The sequence below is a fragment of the Tupaia chinensis genome, unplaced genomic scaffold (assembly GCF_000334495.1).
Source record: "Tupaia chinensis unplaced genomic scaffold, TupChi_1.0 Scaffold000542_1, whole genome shotgun sequence".
NCBI lineage: Eukaryota > Metazoa > Chordata > Mammalia > Scandentia > Tupaiidae > Tupaia > Tupaia belangeri.
In genome coordinates this window covers 3,913,355-3,935,907 of record NW_006160055.1, presented here as the reverse complement: position 1 = coordinate 3,935,907, position 22,553 = coordinate 3,913,355, and the positions used below count along the sequence as shown (strand labels likewise).

Sequence of the window (22,553 nt, the reverse complement as noted above, 5' to 3'; positions counted from 1 at the left end):
GCCTAGTGGCTCCTTTCTTAACAAGACCTTTCCTTCACCTGAAATTGATCATACAGTTTCCCATTTCCTTTTATGTGGCCTTTGAGTTTTGTTTTGTTGTTTTCTTTTTAGGAATTGAAAGCTTGGATATCATGTGTGTTTTTCCATTCTTCTTCCTGAACAATTTTGTTTTACTTTGCATTTACAAGGTGTGGCCTGCATCCACTCCCACTGTACATCAAAACTGTTTTCTTTAAACCGTTAAAATGAGTACCACAAAATAAATATGCAAGAAAGTATATATGGGTAAAAGATGAATTATGACCACAAATTGATATAGAGACTACTTTCCCCAAAGGAAATGAATCCTATTAACTCCTGGTTAAATTATTTGAGAAACGCAAGAAATTAGACAGGTCTACTGAGTTAATGGTATTCTCTTAACTTTCTAATGAGTATGGTCATATTTATAGACAAAGTACTGTATGCTCCTCAAGTGATGGGTGAGAGACATAATTTCATGCAATTAATCACTCCATCCATACTTATTGTATACCCACATGCACCTGTTCTCATCACTTGTCCATTCTGGGCTGTGACATCTTTGGGGGCAGGTACCATGTCATCTTTATATTCCCCAAAAGCAGCCTGTTATGGGACCATAAGATCTGATGGCTGATAAAATAAAAAGAGATGGTATTGATGGAGTGTGGCAGAAAGAGCTTAGAATTAAAAGGTATCTTTGGAATTTTAGCTGTTTGCCTTAAAAGGTCTTGGCCATTGTCTCCTCCACACAGTAGGAATTTTAAAACCTACCTTGCAAGGTTGTTGTAAGTATGATAGGAGATGTGCGTACCAAGTGTTCGTCTGGGCCCTGACGTCACAGAGAGTCACCAATATTCCCTCGTTATCCAAATATCCACCAAAAAAAGATGATACAAAGACACAACTTTCACTATCAGTATGGAACTGAAGGCTCAGACTTAACATATCTATGCTCTGGGTGTAATCCCTTTAGAATCCTAGAGCCTTCTGGAATTCTGAATACCAAATGCTTCCCATTATTTTATAGATCTGGAACCGTTGGTTGGTGAGGTGGGACAAGGCCTAGGACCTCACTGAGGTTCATGTAAACCCTTCTGCATCTTATGAGTTTATTTCATTCCTTTATCTACTTATGAGGAGAATTTTCCATTTGCAGTAGTGATCAATTTTTCTCTTCTTAGGCTGTAAGATTCTTGAGAAAGTCTGCAGTGTACTGCCTTGGCAGATGGCAGAATGTTTTAGCACATGACAAGGACTGAATACTTGATAATAAAGACTATCACTTGGAACAACTTATAGCTATGGAAGCTTCTCTGTAATTGGCCTTAGTCTGCTCTCTGCTGTTGCATACCTGATTCTGCAAAGGTCCGTGGAGAAGAAATACCCAGGAATGGCATCTCAGACACAATATATGATCTTACACTGTACTTACCACACTTACTCATCAACTCACTAACATTTATTAAATTCCCAGAACATACCATATTATATAGGCAAGTTCAATAAGAAAACTAGAGATTACAATGCATTAATAGTAACAGCTAAGTAAGGATAGGCACAGGGGATGATGGGAACACATGCCAGGACAGAGGCCCCTAAATCAGAATTATTTGCATTTTTTTATAAAGCAAGATCCTTAGAATTACAATCTGAATCCAAGGCCTATTGCCACCTGAACATTTTTTCTTTATTTTTTGTCGATTACCAAAGGGTGCATGCATTTACCAGATACAGACAGAAAAAGAGTGAGAATCCCCTCAACCCAGTAGGGCATGCTCATACCACAATCCCTTCTCCTCCATTTTACCACCCTGTTGGGATTTGCTGCATGCACGCACACACACCTGCAATGTTTTTCAAGCCACTGGGGCCAGGGTTTGAACTGCAGTTGACTATATGGAACCTGGCTCCTTTATTCACTAGAATATATGGCCAACCCTTTCCTTTACCCTCTCATGACATCAGTGGTTGTCATGTGAGGAAGTTTTTGCCTCCCACTCCCAGGGGTCATTTGGCAATGATTGCAGAAATAGCTGATTATTGAAGCTAAGTGAGGGATGCCACTGATGTCTAGTAAGTAGGAGCTAGGGATGCTGCTACATACCCTATAACATGCAGCACTGCAAAGAATGATTGGATTCTAAGAATCAGTGTCAAGTTTGAAAGACATTGCACTAGACTATGATAGATAAATGGAATATGTGATGATAATTCACCCCCATTCCAACTCAGGAGACTTAGAAATTCTAAGGGGGACCAGCAGATGGTGTACTGGTTATGTTGCCGGACTCTCATGTAGTTGACAGCAGTTTGAGTCCTGGACCCGGTGACTTAAAACTCATGTTTGGCACATATGTGTGCATGCTGAAGATCCTGAAAGGAAAATGGAGGAGAAGGGACTGCGGCGTGGTCATCCCCCATGGGGGAAGGGGGTGATTTCTCTCTTTTTGTCTCTACAGTGAGCACTTGCACCCTAGAGCAAAAATCTTTCTTAAAATAAATAAATAAATTATACTAAGGGACTTTAAATGTCTCTGAAGAAGTCTCATGCAATCTACCTTGGGACCAGTCAGTGGTATGGTAGTTAAGGCAGCTGGATCCCACATGGCTGACTATGTGGTTTGAGATCTGGACCCAGGCAGCTTGAAAAACATGCTGCGTGTGTGTGCATGTGTGTGCATGTGTGTCCAAAACCAAAATTCTGAGATTAAAATGGAGAAAGATTGTACTGTGGCCTTCTCTCCTGAGGGGTGATTTCTCTCTTTCTCTCTCTCTGTGTCTCTTTCCAGTGAGGGCATGTACCCTATACCAAAACCAAAACAAACAAACAAACAAAAAATCTACCTACTGGATATCTCTGGGAAGTACATAAAAATATTATTCAAAACTTAGACACCCTGAATTTACCACGTAGGCCTACCTGATTCCAGAAAATTTAACCTTAGGGCGAACCAAGAAAGCTTCAGTCGAATCACCAAGTTGTTGGTAGCATCATTTAACTAACTTTATTAGATGCAACTGCAAGAACAGCATCATGAAAACGGCAGGTGACCCCTCTCTGTGATATCAAAGACATAGACTTTCTCAGTGACATTAGCAAAGCTCTATTTTAAAATAGAACTCAATAAGAGAAACATCTTGGATTTAAGAATTCCATCATGCTAGGAGAACAACTAAACCCAGAATAGAATTAACTTCTCAGACGTGTCTACCAGCAGTTATAGTCAGGAAATGTCATACTTATATATATATCATCGTATGCTACAATGCATGCACATAATACTGAGTACTTTGTATCTCCCGTGAGTGGGAAAGACTACCTGTGTAAGTGGTACTCCTGCGTGCCATGGTGAGTTCTGTGCATAACAAGAATTCCTGCCAGAAAAAGGACATATTGCAAATCCTGGAAAGAAATCTGTGATGTTCCTTTCTGTCTCTAAGAGTTATTTAAATTTTTACATATTTCCTTTTTTCCCCAAATTATAATTATATAGGTAGGTCTAGTGACACCTGCTCTAAGGTGTGCTATCAGCCCAGTTCAGATCCCGGTTGTAGACAACATTCATTACTGGTTTCTAACTACAGTCTAAGTACAGGAGATGCTGGAGTAGTCATGGAAATCCCCTCAGTGATCTGAGGCAACCTTTCTAACTATCCCCAAGAAGAGTCAGCACAGAAAACATTTAACTCTTTTAATTATCTCCTCGTATTTCACACTGACCTTCACTTCTCAAGGGTCAGCAATGCCTCAGCTATGGCTGCCTGGCCCATTCAAAACGTGTCTCCTAGATGGCCCAGTGGCAATCCAACAAGATGCTGAGATCCGAAAATGCCTTAACATGTTGCCTTGACCTAAGGCTTTTAAATAATCTTAGAAAGGATTTTGGAATTGAAGTGTATAACCTGAATTAATGCATCTCTAAAAGTTATAAAAGGCACTGAGATGGGCAGATGAGGAAATGCAGGGGGTAAGCCTGTGTCAGGAACATGTAAACAGGGGGAGGAGATAAGATCAGTATCTTGCAGATGAGGCTGTACTCATTATGTCCTATCTACCCATGAAATAGGCAGGTTAACTTGGCAACACTGCACCTTGCAACCCTGGATGTTAATTTCTTCATCACAGTCAACAGCAAAGCTACCTGCCTGTTCCTGTGAACCAACTATCCAATTCTTCCATCTATTTTTCTTTTAAACTAAGATCTACGATTCTTATCCCATGGACTGTCTCAAATACACCTTCTTCTATTCTGATAACCACCACTCTCTCTTTCCTTGATTGTATTCTTAAAGGCCTGTAGGAAAAGTCTCCTGACATCTCCTCACCCAAATCTATCTTCCCTTCAATAATACCCAGTAGTAAGAACCATGTTCTCAGGCAGAAACAATGTCTTATGGTACCTGTGTAACTAGTCACCATTTGTTGCTTAATATTCAGGGCACAGTGAGACTTAAACAAGTATTTACCATGTATATTATGTTATATGGTAATTAGCCTGTTATCTTGTCTCTCGGTCACTGTTTCTCTTAGATTGCAAGTTTGTACAGGATATGAAAGATGCCTTTCTGTATCTACAGTGCATTTCTGTATCTGTGGTGCATTTCAGTGACATGAATAGTTTCTAGCATATTGTAGACATTTAATACATTCTTACTCAATAAATGGAGGAGAAGGGATTGCAGCGCGGCCATCCCCCCTGGGGGGTGGTGATTTCTCACTTTCTGTCTCTCTATTTCTCTCTGTCTTTCTGGTGAGTTCACACACACTGTACCAAAAACCTCTCAAAAAAAGAAAAAAAAAGACATTCTTCTTAAGACATTTTATTTTCTGATAAATAATTTTTTTTTGAGAGATGCTTGCTATAAGAGGCATACACTCATCAGAGAGACAGAAAACAAGATATCATCCCCAAGGGACATAGCCACACTGTAATCCCTTTTCCTCCACTCTCCTTTTGGGATTTTGGGCACACATGCACATGTGCCTGGTGTGAATTTTAAGCCACTGGGTCCAAACTGCAGTTCACTACACCCAGTGATGTAACCATCACACCATTTGATGGTCCCATGATAAAGTGTTAGCTTTTCTTTCTACATTAATTCTAGGTAAGATAGTTACTAAATGGTTATAGTGTAAATTAATAAAATATGAGACCTATATGAGGGGGCTTCAAAGAGTTTATGGAAGAGCTAACCCCATAGCCTATGGTTAAGGGAGCCAGATCCCACATGGCTAACCAAGGTTCAAATCCCAGCTCCAGTGGCTTGAAAAATATAGCAGCTGTGTGTGCATTTGTGCCCCAAATCTTGACAATGTGGAGAAATGGAGGAAAGAGATTATGGCATGGCCATGCTTCATTGGGGGGGGATGCTTTCTCCCTCTCTTTCTCTCTCTGGGGAGCACATACATCCTCTGGCTTTTTTGATAAGCTAATGGAAAGTATGTATTATTTTTTTAAAAGTATTAATTTCAAAAAATTTTGTACCCGAATCAGTTTTTACTATCATCCCATTTTCCTACAATCTTTTTGAAATTTCTTGTATGTCATATCTCTACTTGATAGATGTGGGCCAATACCTGTTCTACTTCCTCTCATCTTACATCCTCAATAATATCTTTAAGTCACTCTCTAGACTCTTCTATATTTTTCAATATTAAACAAAAGCCTTGGCACTTTGAAGTTATCCCTGAATAAAATCCAATCAGCTCTTTTTCAAGTTCTGTAGGAGCCATGAAATAGGAGCAGATGTCTGAATTTAGACACCACAGGTCATGACTGAATGCCAACAGAAATAGGGAGCAGATCCATAGAGGCCATTTCCCCCTCGGATCTGCAAGATTGCTGAATCACTTCTCCAAATGATGACCTTGTGAGCTCTGGGGATGATCTTTGCCATTCACCAGCTGTGTGAGCAGTGGCACAGCCATGAGCTCCCACTGCTCTGATATATTCTGGAGAGGCAGTGTCAGGAGAAGGACCAGGGTCAGATCTGTGAGGCTGACTAATCTGTTGTGCAAAAGAGAAAGAAAACCATGAATATAATTGTTTCCCTTTCCCAGACAGCTAGTCAGTGCTGAGAATAGTGTTGGACTTTTTTTTTTTTTAAAGCATCTCATCCTGAAGCTAATGCCTAAAGAAGTAATGAATTTAATAACAAAGCTGGTGCCAAATGCAAAAATCACTTCAAACCACTTGGTGACTGGCCAGCAAGCAGTGACTGCAGTGATACCGTGTCTTTCAGAAGAGCATTCTATTAAAAGAAGCATGGCGGGCCTCTCTTGATGAGGCGGAAGGTGGCATTTTCTCACTTACAAAACAGCAAAAGGAGACTATTTTGTTTCTTAATGAGGTTATGTTGGTGTATCTTCCTTCCACAAAGGAAAACAATTTCGTGGAATGGTTTACCCAGTAACCATGAGCCAGTTTCATTGCACAGTGATATAAAGCATAAAAGTTAATAGCATGGTGGGAAATACCATTAATGCAATTTTATTATTGTACATAATTTTCTAAATTAAGCTCCAATTACTGGGTAGTTTAGAGAAAATACTGAATATACAACTTGAACCAGATAAACTACTTGGTGCTTAGAATAAAACTAAGAAAAACAGACATGATCAGCTACCTGGAGAATAATCGACAGATGATAAAATAAACCTGGACTTCAATCTTATTTCCAAAGCCAATTCAATGTTTCATCTAAGGAATTAGTTCTTTATAGTTTACAGAAAAATGTTTCTTTGGGACGAGGTATATTTACATTCTTCTTAGATATTGTTAACTATTTCCTTCATAATTAGTTCTTCATGTGGAAGGGGGTGGTATAAAAAAGAGAGCCCCAATGGAACTGTAATCCAATTTGCAAATGCTAGATTTTAATTTTCCTATTTCTTCTTTTTAAAAATTATTTTGTTTATTTAGTTATTTATTTACATTTGACGAGAGAGAGAGAGACAGAGAGAGAAAGCAAGCTACCAAGTCTGGGACTTGAACCGCAGTTGGCCATGTGGGAGTCCAGCGCCCTCAACCACCACACCACCTGCCAGCCCCAATTTTCCCCATTTATTCTAATGCATGGTTGATAAAATGTCATTTCAAGTAAACCTGTTCATGGAGATTTACCCGATTACCCAAGGTGAAAACTCTCTTTCTACTTTAAATATGGAGGGTCTCTTGCTTCAGCATCTTTCTAGTATTCTTCATTGTACTATGTCCTATTATTGTTGATTTAGTATTTTCCCTTCTCTATTAGACCAGCAGAAATCATGCCAAATTCATCACTCACAGAAGGACACACTGACCATCAACTCTTGATCGACTAGGAATGCCATTTTTCCTTTCATCTCACCTTTGGTGATAACACACACACACACACACACACACACATAGACACAAAAGAAAAACAAAGTAAAACATTTAAGGAACACAAAAATGGAATCTGTTAATGATAACATGTATGATAATATCTTTAACTGGACAGTATATGCATGTATATTTGCATGCTGGGAAAATTCATTTTCCATGTTGTAATGATATACAGTGACTGAATATATATATGTATATATATATATAACAATAAAGTAGTGTTTTTAAAGAAATCACTGAGAATATTTATAAAAAGGGCACAGACTCAAGCTGGCTTCAGTTGATTTCCTTACAGAATTATATACTAGAGCCTACTAAGATCATGCTGTTGTATGTGCTTAGAATATGCTATTTTCCTAAACCATATGTCGTGTCATTTTCCTGCTTAAAACTTTCTAATGCCTTCTCATTATACTAAAAATACAATGCAAATCCCCTTTCCTCTTCCCTCATGGTCTATTCTGCATGCTCTGTCTCCTGCATTTCTTGTCAACATATCCCCTATTGCTTTCATTTCCCCTTGTTCTGTCCCAGCCATATTAGCTGACTTTTTGCTCCTCTAAATAGTCAGGTTTGTCCTCAGCTTAGAATCATGTTGCATATACTCTACAGAATACTACTCAGTCATAAAAACAATGAGACCTTGGCATTTGATAGACAGTGGACGAATATGAAAGATTTATTGCTAAGTGAAGCAAACCAGACTATGAAAGAAAAACATTGTATGTCCCCACTCAATACATACTGAATGTCTGCACTCTATGACAGATACTGAGAGACTAGAAGGTATAAAGGCATAGAGAGCAACCGTGGATACTAGAGACGGTGTGGGAGGAGGATGGGAAATAGGGGAGTATGAGAGAGAGGGACTCAAGGGGGAAAAGAAGGAAACAAAACATTGAAGGGACACAAAAATGAAAAATAGATGTTGATTATAATATGTATGTTAATTGCTTAGACTGAACCAGTATACCTTGTACTCAAAATGGGAAATTTTATTTGATATGCTCTAACGATGCACAGTGATTGAACGTAAAAGTAATTAATTAATTAATTAAAAGTAGATAAATAAAAATACAACCAAAATAAAATATACTGCAATACCAAAAAAAAAAAAAAAAAGAAAGAAAGAGAGAAAGAAAAGAAAAAAGAAAAATAAATCATTTTGCTATTTCTCTTCCAGATGTTCACATGCTGCTGCCGGTTGCTGCTTCTCCTTACTGGTCTCTACCAAATACCACCTTTCAGCAGAGACCTTCTCTTGATACTCTATTAAACCGCTACCTTTCAACATCTACATCGTAAATTACTTTATCTTCTCAGTAGCATACTTATTATTATGTAGCTATTTATCTATTTGATTGTTCAGTTTTGCTTCCCTTACTGTTAGAATACAAGTAACGAAGAGCTAGAAAATCTCTTATTCACTTCTGGATCACAGTACCTGGCATGGTGCCTGCCACATAGAAATTTCTCGGTCATTATTTATTAACTAAATTAATAAAGGAATGAATGAACATCAGAAGGTTTGAAGCATTAATTCTAATTAACTTATTGAAATAACAAAACCAGTAGAAATTAGCAACCCAACAATTAAGGGTCTCAAGTTGTTTCCCATGACAATTCTTGAGATGTTTACATTTTATGTTAAAGAGCTTGCAGGGGTTCTCTCTTAAAGTTTTACCCTTATTGGGACGACCCTTACCCAAGTTATTAAGGGAGCTGGATCCCACACTGCTGCCTCTGTAGCTTGAAAAACAAGCCAGGCACATTTGTGCATGCTCCAAATCCTGACAGGTTAGACATATGGAGGAGAAGGGACTGTGGTGTGAGCATATGCCCATTGGAGGGTGATTTCTCACTCCCTTTCTCTTTGGTGAATGCATCTGCCCTCTAGCAATTCATTAAAAAAAAAAAATCACTCATATAATAAAACTGATTGATTCAGATTATAATATTGTTTTTTGTTCTACAAACAGGTGGGTTTCTGGGAGTTTCTTTTTTTTAGGAATTATTTTATGTAACTTTATTATTATTATTATTATTATTATTTTCCAGTTTGATCAAAGAGAGACAGAGAAAGAGAGAGGGAAAGTGAGAAAGCAAGTCACCAGGCCTGGGACTTGAACCATGGTTGACCATGTGGGATTCTAGAGCCTTTAACCACCATGTTACCTGCCGGCCCCAGGTTCCTGAGGGCTTCTTTAATTTTGGAATCCCAGAAAAGAATTTTGAGGTGGCAAATGATTAGGTCGTAAAGGGTCTAGATTCCCTCTTCATTCTTTAGTTACATGTCACACCACAAAATACACATGCATTAGCTTTATTTAAAGGCTGTTCAATTATGTATGCTTTTATTACTTCAAATTTTGAGAACTTTAAGTTCTTTATCTGCACTTTCTGGTTTTTATTATATCTGAATGTATCCATAGGGTAATATAAATATGTCATTCATCTAGGAGATGAAGACCCGGATACTTATCCTTGTGACATCTTATGCTTGTGATTCAGTGTCAGGACAATGTGTCACTGACAATTTCAGGTGTGATAGCGAATCCTTGAGAAAAGCAAAGAAGGACTGCCTTAATCACCCATCTTTTAAAAACAGTCTTAGTAATTAACCCAAAGTAGATTATGCTCCTTCTCCTAAATGAGGTGACTCCAGTTTGTATCCATCGTGGTCACTCTTATTTAGAGCATCACATCTATAGACATAGAAAAGCAAGCCATATTTCTAACCTGGGATGGCTTCCTGGTTATCTCATAAGGAAACAAAATCTGATCTTTCAGAACAACTGGACATACGTGAAACATGCCCCTACCTGTCTTTAAACTGTGCATCATCCAGTCCTTTCCTACGAAGCAAGTCTTGTGGTCCGTAGGGTGTGTCTTTGCATTTAGAGTCTGTGTCACAGAGTAGGGTTTGCAGGAATGGGAAGAATCCTGTACTAGGAAGGTTTCGAGGTGCGAGGTAACCTGCAATTAAAAAACAGGAATGACATCACAATGACACATTTGCCTGGGAAGAGACAGAAGTGCAGTAACTCCTTTTTGTGAAATCATTCTATCTGGATCCCCCAGACTAGCACCGCCTCTGCCACTAGCCTTCACAACCAAGTAGGAGCATGCTGAAAGGCATTTTTGTTTAACTTAATTTTCTTCTAGATTTGCTAAAGCAAATTAAAAAATTTCAAAATGCCTGATACCCCATGAGTATCCCTTCTTGATATTTAATCTTAAGAAATACAAGCAATTGCAATAATGTTTGCTATAGTATTTTAGAAATAAACCACCATGTATCCATATGATAAAATGCAATACAGCTAATAAAAATGTTATCAATTAATATGGAAAGTGTTTATAACACAGCATTAATTAAAAATAATAGATCAGAAAACAAAATGGACAAAACCATCCTAAGCTCTTAAAAATCTCTCTATAAATCCATGTATAGTAATCTAACATGTTATACCACCAAATTCGATTGATGGCTTTTTTCCCCTTGAGTAGTATGTTTTAATTTAAGTATTTTTTTTAATTTGCCAGAGGGCATGTGTGCTCACCAGAGAGAAAGAGGGAAAGTGAGAAACCTCCTCTCCAGGGGAATGGTCATGCTAAAATCCCTTCTCCTCCATTTCTCTCTCCCTTTGGGATTTTGGCCACATACGCACTCTGAATGTCTTTCGAGTCACTGGGTCTGGGACTTAAACCACGCAGTTGGCTATGTGAAATCCAGCTCCCATAACCACAAGGCCACATACTGGCCCAGTGTCCCAGTGTATTTCATTTTATTTACTTACTTTTGACTGTATGATAACAATTTTTTGTTCACAATGTACATGTTTTCTGTTACAATCTAAGCAAATATAAATGTAGCCAATCTCCCAAATGTCAGGAAATATTTTAGATCCCAAAATGTAATATTTTAATTATCCTATGTACTCAACTTTTTTCCCCATTTAAAAACCAATAGTAAGTCTTATGAAGGAATATACAGATTTTCTCCAAAATTAAAGTCATAGAACACAAGACCTGTAATAGAGGATTTTGGAATCTTTACTTTAACATTTGCTTTATAAAATGTGACAATGTCATACAGCAGTCAAGACAATAGGAAAGCTGCGATACACAAATCTTTTCACAATTAGTTTCGAGATTAAAACACCAGATTCCTTCTTTGGGGTAAATAAAAAGACAATACACTTTCAAAAAAGGCAGTTTCAGGAACTATGAGGAAAATTTCAGACCGAAGGGAAAAAAACCTTAATTTTCTCATGAATCTGTTCAAAGGAGTGTTGGGTCAGGTCTGTTTTCATTGTTAAAGAAAAAAGATTAGAGAAGAAGAATGGTGAGAGCAGCATGACTATATTGCAGAGAAGATAATGAATAGAAATGTGGTCCAAGTGACTTAGAGATCTGCATAAAGAAAGATAGCCAGGAAAAAATAAATAAATAAAAGGAGGGGAAAAGGGGCAATTAGAAAGTTGACCAGAAGAAAAGTGAAAAGGGAATAACAGAGACATTAAAAAATGCTATACTGGTAGCCAGTAGGTGGTGTAGTAGTTAAGGCACTGGACTTGTACATGGCTGACATGGTTCGAGTCCTGGACATTGGAAATTTGAAAATCACACCAGCCGTGTGTGTGTGTGTGTGTGTGTATACTCTCAAAATCCCAGGAGAAAAATGGAGGAGAAGGGATTGTGGCATAGCCATCTCACCAGGGGATGATTTCTTATTTTCCCTCTCATTGTCTCTTTCTCTCTTGTCTCTGGAGAGCACATGTACCCTATGGCAAAAACCTTTCAAAAAAATTTGCTATACTGTTGACCTTGGAGACAGTAATTAAATGCCAAGGAATACAGAGAAACTCTAGAAGCTGGAAAGGAAACAGATTCTCCCCTGGAGCATCCAGAAAGAATGCAGCCTTGCCAACATCTTGAATTTTAGCCCAGTGACACTAAATTCTGGACTTCTGACCTCCAGAACTGTAAAATAATAAGTTTGTGTTGTTTATAAGCCAAAACTTATTACATCAATCATAGGAAAATAATAAAGACGCTCATGTCAGTATGAATGAAAGTTTTGGAAACTTAGAAGAATTTGGAAAGACCTTAAGCCCATCAAACTGTTCACTAGTATCTCCTAAGCAAACCTTATTTCTAACACCAGAAAGACTAGTGCCTCTCCTAATATTAAACCCAAGTCAAACATCTCAGAGTCTCAACCGTGTTTTCATCATAGTGTAATTCCCTGAATAAGCTAAAATGTAACAGTGAAATTGCCTGTTATCTTTTCACATCATCCCTCTATTACCAAATTCTGTCAAACTGTTGTTATGTCTGTAGTAGAAGTTTACCATTAATGACAAACTATGTTGTTATACAGATCCCACCAGCAGCCACTCTCCAAGGGTGTGGGTCTGTCTGGAGGTTTACTCCTACTCTATGTCAGACACATACTATAGCTCATCTTCGTGGAAGGTAGATAGAAGGGCAACAGAAACAAGTGATCAGATGGCTCTCTGCTCTGTGCTGCTGGTCAGTGGTGTGGCTGAATCAGACAGTGCTAGAAACAACAGAAGCTAAAGAATTGTCAGATCACAATGTGATGAGAGGGAAAGATGTTATGGAGGTTGCCTGAAGAAGAGCTGGGACAGGTGGCGCTTTATACCTTCTCTTACCTTCCCTAGCACTGATTACAATTTGCAAATTATCTGAAGGACAGTGAAAGGAATTTAAACCTAAAACATTCTTTGATGTGACAGCGATAGAGGTTAAGCCTATTTTATGGGAAATGAAGGTTCTTTTAAACTAAGTTCCTGGGCCAGCAGGTGGTGCTGTAATTAAGGTGCTCTATCTCACATGGCTGACTGCAGTTTGAATCCTGGATCTGGCGGCTTGAAAAACACATCAGACAAGTGTCCATACATGCCCAAAACCCCAAACAGAGAAGAGAGGATAAGGGATTATGGTATAGCCATCCCTGTTGGGAGGTGATTTCTCATTTTCTCTTTCTTTCCTTCTTTTTCTCTTTGGTGAGTGCATGAGTCCCATAGCAAAGAAAACAAACAAAACGAAACTTCCCATGATGGGAAAGGCACAGACAATCAATATTTTGCACTGCTTTTTTGGTAATCAATATCTTATTTGTTAAATGGGATCACGTAACTGAGGTATTGGTTCAGGTATGCACAAGTTTCAGTTAACACAACCATGCAAAGCATGACTGCCTGCATTATTCATTTTACCATCATCTCATAAAGGTAAAGATGTCTCCAACAACCATAACACTGATTAATTAAGCCTCACCCGTATCCTACATAGTATGCTGGCATGTAATATCGATTTACATTATTCATCCTTCCTTGACATTTTAAGCATACTTTCTCTTAAGCATACTTTCTCATGTGTATTGACTTTCACAAAATCCAAGAATCCTCTGGAACTAACAAGTCTAAATTAGAGAGAATTCAACTTAATTGGAGCTTTCTTGGGGAAAAAAAAAATCACTGAACTTTTTAAATCTTCTGCTTATCTCAGTTCTGAATAACTGAGTTACTGAGAAAGTAACCATTCAGAGCAATGGTAGAATCAAACCATCACATCTTTTAAAAAGATGCTAGGGGACCAGCAGTTGTCGTAATGGCTCTGTGGCTGGACTGAACTCCCATGTAGTCAACCATGGTTTGATTCCCGGACCCAGTGGCTTAAACTCATGCCAGACACATGTGAGTGTGTGCTCAAGATCCCAAGAGGAGAATTGAGAAGGGATTGTGGCGTGGCCATCCCCCCTAGGGGGTGATTTCTTTCTGTCTCTCTGTCGCTCTGGTGAGTGCATGGGTCCTATAGCAAAGACCTCTCCAAAAATAAAGAAATAAATAAAAATTAAAAGATGCTAACGTGAACTCATTCTAGTCTGCAGATGTATCAGGCACTTTCACGTTCTAAAATGATGTCTATCTTTAATATTCACAAATGTTAGATTGCAGGAAAAAAGAAAAACATTTATCTGTCTTTCACGAAATGACCCTGCAGGAAGCATGGAGAACACAGCTAGTCACTTTACTATGAGCCCGTGTTCACCTCCTCCCCAGAACGTAGATTTAAGGTAAAGGTGGAAGATCATGACAGCACCACTGAGGTTTTAGGCACAACGTGTTAGCAGGTTAAATTCCCTGGTACCATGATTCCGAAGACTTCACACCCAGAACATTCATGACCATCTCCACAAGAAAAGCTATTGAAAAACCTGCCAGTTTCATGGGGTTCAATTCAGAAGACGCAGCATAGTCTGAGAGAGGGGCAGGCTGCGTATGTAAAGGCCCAAACCACTTAGGATACAGTGTCTCAGTGGCTCCAGGAAAAAGGCAGGGAGCAGCCATCCAGGATGGGAAGCATTCACTCTTATAAATGGATATAATCCACATCATTGACACACTTCAGTCCTAACACTGACATAGTCCAATGGTCTTTCAGAAAGTTAAATCACACCAAACTAGGAAACAACTTTAGGAATTGTTTTAGGCATGGCTGTAAGAACGAAATCAAGACTACAAAAAGATTTGGTTCTCAGATTTAAAAAATACATACTTTATAAACAATTGCGGTATCAGCCAATACATATATTTTTACCTGAAAGGGCATCAAGTTTGATTTTCTCCTGCCTTTCTGCACACGTGTCCCTATTCAGAACAATATTAGTGTAACGTTATAAAGATTAAAGCACTGGTTCTCAAAGCAGGTGCCCAGTCTAACAGCAACAGCCTCACCTGGGAACTTATTAGAAATGAGAACGTCAGATCCCAGCCCACATATTAATCAGAAGCTCTAAAGGTGGGGCTCAGCAATCTGTGTTTTAATAAGCCCTCTAGGTAATTCTGATGCACACTAAACTTTGAGAATCATGGTATTAGTCTACAAACTTTTTCATGCAAGTTAAAAAGTAAATATTTTAAGCTTGTGGGCCCTACTATCTCCAACACAATGACTTGACTCTGCAATTGTAGAATGAATGTAGTCATAAACAATATACACGTCAACAGGTCTGGTTGTATTCCAAAACCACTTTATTTGCAAATATAGGTAGTAGGATGGGTTGACACTATAGCATAGTGGTAAAGTTCTGTGCATAGAAAGTCAGATCTCACATAGCAAACTGCAGTTCAATTCCTCGCCCCAGCAGCTTGAAAAACACCCTGGGTGCATGTATGTGGGTACCCTAAATCCTAATGGGATGGAGAAATAGAAGAAAGGGGATTATAGTATGATCACATTCTCTTGTGCTCTCTCTCTCTCTTTCTCTTTCTGTCCCTAACCCTCTCTGGCAAGCTCATACAGCCTCTGGCAATTAAAAAAAATTAAAATAAAAGATAGTGAGATAGATTTGGCCCCTGGGCTGTAGCTTGCTGGTCTATGGATAGGTAATTTTTTTTCTTTAGGTTTTTGCCATAGAGGATGTACATTTGCTGGAGAGAGAGAGACAGAGAAGGGAAAGTGAGAAATCATCCCCCAAAAGATATGGACACACAGCAGTTCCTTCTCCTCCATTCTCCTCTTGGGATTTTGGGCATGCACCCATACACACCCAGCATGGTTTTCGAGCCACCAGGTGTAGGATTCGAACTGTGATGGGCCATGTGGAAATTCAGCACCTTAACTACCATGCCGTGTGCTGGCCCCTGGGATAACCTTTTCTTGCACTAATCTCTCTTCCACTCCTATCTTATTCATTTCCTGTTTTCATTTTCTCCCCATCCTACTTTTCCTCTGCTTTCAACACATCGAACCTACTTCACATTCTCTTTTTCTCTACTTCTCAGTATTCTTCCTTTCCAGTGATCACCCCCTCTTTTTATCCCATTTCCAATTCTTCTCATTTATCTCATTTCCAATTTTTCTCCTGCCCACTCCTCTTTCTCTCCTTCCCCCTCTGTCTCTTAATTTACTGGTGCAGCTAAGAATGCAGTTTTGTCACCAATGCTGAAGGATTTTTATGCACTTCCATAAAAATTCAGGAGCGCATTAGTCACCAGCACTGCCTAGAGAAGTACTATTTTCCATGTATTGTATTACTGAGGGAAGAAATGTCACAGTCTTTTCAGTAATGAAGCTGCTTCCATTTGACATCATTAGGCTCAGGAAGTGTTCTGCAGGCTGCCTTGGTGACATTTGTAGATATTATAGTAATGGTAGAATCAGAGAATTTCCACTGTGTTTCTTTGTGTTTTTCTCAAAACAGGTCAGAACCCAGTCAAGGTGGTATTTTTGTGTTTCCAGGTGAAAGGCATTTAGTCTTTATCCCAGTAAAGACATAAATGATAAACTCAGGCAGGAAAATTCTGTCTTTTCAAAAATATGGAGTTATTCATTTGAGGCAGTGTGTTTTTCTTAACTGTTTGTATATAGGGTCATATTGGCAAATAAATACTTCTGACCAAGCAAATGTTAAGTCTCTTTGTTAAACACCATGACAAAAATTTAACACCAGGACAAGAGTATGAAATGAAGCAAGCATAACCAAATACATTACCTGAAAATAATCAAATACTCCAATATGAGTAAAGAAAATATGATAAATGAAATAAATGTCAGAAGTATATTTGTAATAATTCATAAAAGTCTTTTCTGTTTTACTTTTTTATAGTTTTCAAGCAAATTTTGTTTTTAATTACAATTTTTGAAGTCATAATCAAATTTATGGATGATGTGAACCTGGCCTTTCAAATTATTTCATAGAATTGTACCAGGGACCCAAAGGACTCTTCCTGTTCTTTCTGGATGCCTTCCATTTAGAGGACCAGGCTGTTTCCTGAGGGAAGGTGTCCTGATTTGCCACCCACCACCAGGTAAAATTGAATAAATACATTAGCTTTTCTGATTCCAGTGTCCAAATAAGAGTTCTACATCTGTGTGGCTCAGAGTGATTAGATGGGCTAAAAATCAATATGATTTTGCACCTTCCAGTCAGGACATCAACTTAGTAAAATGGCAACATTTTAGAGAGTGGATAAAGAAAAAGCTGTTTGTAAAAAAAAAATTTGTCACATAGCACAATATTGGCACATTATAAATAACTTAAATATTAGGTTGTCAGAAAAAGTCATGCCGCATTTTTTGCATAGAAAAAATATGTCATGACTTTTCCAACAACCCAATATATGAATGAATAAATGAACCCCTGGGGATCAATGGGAAGACTGTATCATTTATGACTCTAACAGAATATGCAGTTTTATTTTTATTATTTGTAAGACAAAGGTTCACATCATATCCCAATGTTATAGTAAGTTAAATAGATATGGTAAATTCAGTGAATAATATCGTATTATATACATGTGCCTTACAATAATGGATAGACTCAATTGATGACTAAAACCAACATTTATTGTTGTAGGACATTAGGTTTTGGTTTTTCTGAAAACCTAACTAATACACATCGACATCCACAATATCCACTACTGGATTTATTACCCACAAAGTGAATCCATCTATTATGTGTTTGATAAATATTTACTGAAAAGGAATTGTGTACTTGGCACTGAATAAGTTTCTTTTTTTTATTTTAAAAAATAAAATCCACCTTGGGACCAGCAGGAGGCATGGTAGTTAAAGAAGGTGTTAGACTCCCACATGGCCGACGGCAGCTCGAGTCCCGGACCTGACAGCTTGCTTTCCCACTTCCCCCCTCTCTCTCTCTCTCTCCTTGTCTTTCTCTGGTGATCACATGTGCCCTATAGCAAACTTGAAAATAATAATAATAAATAAAATAACTAAACAATAAAAAAAATTCCATGTTAACACTTAAATACTATTTTGGTCTATGATGGAGAGAGACAGGAGAGAGAAGCAAGAACCTAGTTTTCTAGTTCATCACAATTTATTAAATGAAAGGAATAGAGAAGTCATTGCTTTTCGTAAACCACCAGAAATATTGTGTATAAAAACATTGCTTTTCCTAAACTGCCAGAAATACTGTGTATAAAAAAGCATACATTAGGAAAAAAACCCAGTAAGACTTTGGTTAAAAAATAAATCTCCAGGACCAGCATAATGGTTACATCACATGGTTGACTATGGTTTGAGTCCCAAATCTGGCAGCTTGAAACTCATGCCAGGAGCATGTGAGTGTGCACCCAACATCCTGAGAGAAGAATGGAGAAGAGGGGATTGTGGTGTGGCCAGCACCTTAGGGGGGTGATTTCTATCTTTCTGTCTCTCTGTCGCTCTAGAAAGCATAGGTGCCATGCAGCAAAAATCTCACTCAAAATAAATAAATAAATAAAATGTTCAGGGCCAGCAGATGGGTGTGGTGTTTAAGGCACTGGAATCCCACATGGCAAACCAAGGTTTGAGTTCTAGACCTGGTGGCTTGAAAATCATGCCAAGCGTGTGCAGGAGTGTGCCCAAAATCAAAATCCCATGAGGAGAATGGAGGAGAATGGGTTGCAGCATGGCCCTCCCCCCAGTGTTGGATGATTTCTCACTTTCCTTCTCATTGTTTCTCTCTGTTTCTCTCTGGTCAGTGCACGTAACCTATGACAAAAACCCAAAATTAATTAATTAATTAATTAATTTAACCTTCATGGTTTTTGAAGGACTATAAGATACAAAATTTTATATGGCCCCATGACAATCCTATAGGATAGGCAGGGCAAATTGTTGCACCCATTTTTCAGATCACTTCAGGAAGATCAAGTAATTTGGTCAAGGTCACATAAATAATAAAATACCAGAGATAGATCTAGAACTACAGGATTTATGACAGGAATAAGAACAACATTTTGCTTAGCTAAATTTCAGTATCTTGAGGTAGACAGACCAAGAAATTGAAAAATAGGGACACTTCTGGTTTTGTCATTGAATCCCTCTATCACCAGAGGCAAATCAACCTCCTCAAGTCTCTATTTCCACATCTACTAAACTGAGGATAATGGGCCTCGCCACCTCATGAGGCATAGGCATGATTAACGAGATAAAGCTTGTGCAAGGTTCTATGGACACTGAAGATGAGTGGCCTGTGGAACCATGAGTTACCATTGTTCATCAGGCTGCAGTTACATCATTTGTCTCATTTTCCACTTAGTGACTGAGGCTTTGCTGCCCTACCTGGCCTCCCATCTCTGTGCCTTGAGTCAATAAATGGTTAGGAGTGTTGTATGAGGTGTTTCCCTCCTTAGTTCATAATATGGACCTGTATTGGTTGGTAGAGTGCTTCAATTACTGTGCGCTTAGTGGGTGTGGTATCATGACACATCCTCCCCAGTTCCCTCCGGGCAAGTCTTACTTCATAGTACAGGTGCTTTTCCAAGTTCAAATCCATTGGCAAGAGAGTAGATTAAAGCTGGCAGTGAGATCTGAGGCAAGAAGCCTAATCCTTAAAGCAGTGAGTCATTAAGTTCTATGCTTAAAAGGCTGGTTTTTGTCAAAGTTCAATGGCCATAGCCACTGAGAACAAGAATAAACCTTGGGTCATTTGGGATGGTGTCCTACAAAGTTGGGATCTTTCCTACGTCCCCAGTATCCTTCAAAGTTGCTGCCAAGAATCACAGCCAGGCAGATTTTGAAAAGTGAAAATTGTCCCTGTGGGGATCATTTGGGGACTTTGGCTATGAAATGACAGGCAAGCGGAAGTGGGGAAAGATTCCTGCCGTTTTCATGCCTTCGGGTTGTGGCTATTCTTATGTTTTAAGAAAGCAAGATGTTTTTAGAGGGTCATCTGAACTCGAGGTCTTGCAGTCTCTTTGAGTGTGATCTCTTTGACCCTCAGAGTGCACCAGGGTTGATGCAGAGCCCAGAGGGCAACATAACCCACTTTACTGAGTTTCCAGAACTGAAGGCACCATCCTCCTTTCCGAATGTTAAGGAGACCCTGCTGGGTGCTGGGTTTCAAAGGCTAGGCTTGAGCTATTTAAATTTTTTGATTAAAAAGTTTTTGATTCAAGATTCAGAGACGTAGCAGTAGCATCCACATGACAGGTAAGGGACTCCTTCATGAGCTCAATGTGGAACTGTTAAAAAATAAGAATCTCCCATACTAGTCAAAATATTCCCACCTGGCAAAGAATGTGGTCTATGCTCATCTTTGGTGAGTGCAGTCTATTGTAAGGTGAGTTGATAGTAACCAACATTTTGCTTCTCTGAAACTTATTTTTACCAACAAACATTCACAATTGCATATTTTAAAAAATCCCTGTATGGGGGCCATTTGCAAATACAGTCTTAGCAACTTTTTCTCCCTCTCCATCTAAATTAAGGTTGAAAGAAAAATAAACCCTAGATCCTCATTTCTTCGTAGGATATTCTCCAGATAACACAGTCTCCTCATTCTTAGATGTGGTTAACCCCCAAAATGCCTTCTGGCTGCTGGACAGGTCTGAGTTAAGCTGGGTGCGACACACTGAGTATGACATGCCAAAGGGTAAATATCTCAAAGACCTGATGCTGGTGGGCGGGGACCTACTGTGCTGAGCCCCAACCAGCTGCAGCCTTTCCCCTAAGACACCGTACCCTCTGCAGATCCAGCAATACCAGCTGGCATCTAGCAAAGGAGGGTACAATGGGGGTTGGGATTCCCTTCAGTGTCACTGCATCCGTTCTGACTCATGAGAGATGTGCTGAACCAAGAGTGACCTACACTACCAGGCAGTAAGGTAGTTAACTCACAAAGCCAGCACTGACAGATGCATTGAGGATGCAATTCCTTTCCTATCACTAGGATCTCCAATGTGAGATTGGGGTTTGGGAGGAACAGAGAGTGGGGGAGCATCAGGGATTTACCTAAACCAAACTCTGCAGTCAAATGAGTTTAGGAAACGAAATTTTATCTCCTGTTCCAGAAAAGCCAGACTATGTTAGGTTGGCAGAAAAGTCATGACGTGTTTTTTTTCTGTTTTTCTATGCAAAAATGTGTCATGCCTTTTCCAACAATCCAGTATTTCCTATTAAAGATGCTGAGAAGTTTTGCAATAGCCTAAACTGGTTTATTTTATATATGTGATGACAGAATTTATTTCCTTTGTCTTTTCTACGTTTTTCTTTAAAAAAAAAAAAAAGTACATCACCGTATAATGTCCTGGGAACAAATATTCCATTGGGTACACTTTGGAAAATATAGCTGTCATTTATGATCTCACATATTCTCAACTGAAAAGGAATCAGGAACTGGAAAGGTGTTTCTGTTCCGGGAAGGGACCTTCCTATCTAAGAAAAAAATCTTTGTTTCAAGGCTAAGTGCACTAAAACTTGTAAACTTCACCTTGCCCTGACATGGCCTGAAGGAGTAATCTAACAAGCAGCGTCTCACTATTTGTGGATGACTACTTGAGGTCCTCCTGCAAAGCCTATCTAAGCCTTTACTTGGAGAAGGGAATTTCAATCCACAAGGACTTGAAGAAGCTTTTAAAAGTACAGAGTCTACGGCTGGCAGGGAGCATGGTGGTTAAAGTGCCGGATTCCCACATGGTTGACTGTGGTTCAAGGTCCAGACACAGCGACTTGAAAATCATGCCAGATGTGTGTGTGAGTGTGTGTGTGTGTGTGTCCCCAAAATCCTAGGAGGAGAATGGAGGAAAAAGGATTGCAGTAGGGCCATCTCTACCTGGGGGCTGAGTTCTCACTTTCCCTCTCACTGTCTCTCTCTGGTGAGCACATGTATCCTATGGCAAAAGCCTTAAACAATTTTTTTTTTAAGTGCACACTCTATAATAGAAAAACATAGAGTCACAAACAAACCATAATGAAAGCAAACAAAAGTGGGAAAAAAGAAAGCCATCATGGGCCAGGCAGAGGCACAGCAGACACACAGCTGGGCTCACATGGGCAAAGTACTGGGTCTGTGAACCAGGGCGTTCCTGAGCACACATCTGCCTTGATGTGAGTTGGCTGAGACTGGGGGGTGGATTGTGGTATGGGGCACCTGTTGGGGTGCCTGCCTGTCTTTATTTCTCTCTCCCTCTCTCATGGAAGAAATAAACTTATAAAAAAGAAAGCCAGTACAAAAATGGCTACCAAAGTCTGTGTAATTGTAGAAGTAGGCCACTATGGATCCAAATGCCCAAAACATCTAGAGGAACTACAGAAACAGGATCCTTTACCCAGTTCACAGTGCCATAAAATAAGATAAAAATAAATCAGTGTTACGTACCAAGAGCTTTACTTCAGTGT

The 22,553-nt window shown here is 39.0% G+C and overlaps 1 protein-coding gene across 2 annotated transcripts in view; it reads right to left on the bottom strand.

Moving 5' to 3' along the window:
- ABCA12 (ATP binding cassette subfamily A member 12) overlaps positions 1–22,553 on the bottom strand; it is a 217,443-nt gene that overhangs the window by 134,655 nt on the left and 60,235 nt on the right. For both annotated transcript variants that reach the window (XM_006157460.1, XM_006157461.1), the window contains exon 3: positions 10,214–10,367. In XM_006157460.1, coding sequence (XP_006157522.1) covers positions 10,214–10,367 — 154 coding nt within the window. The remainder of the gene's footprint in view (positions 1–10,213; positions 10,368–22,553) is intronic.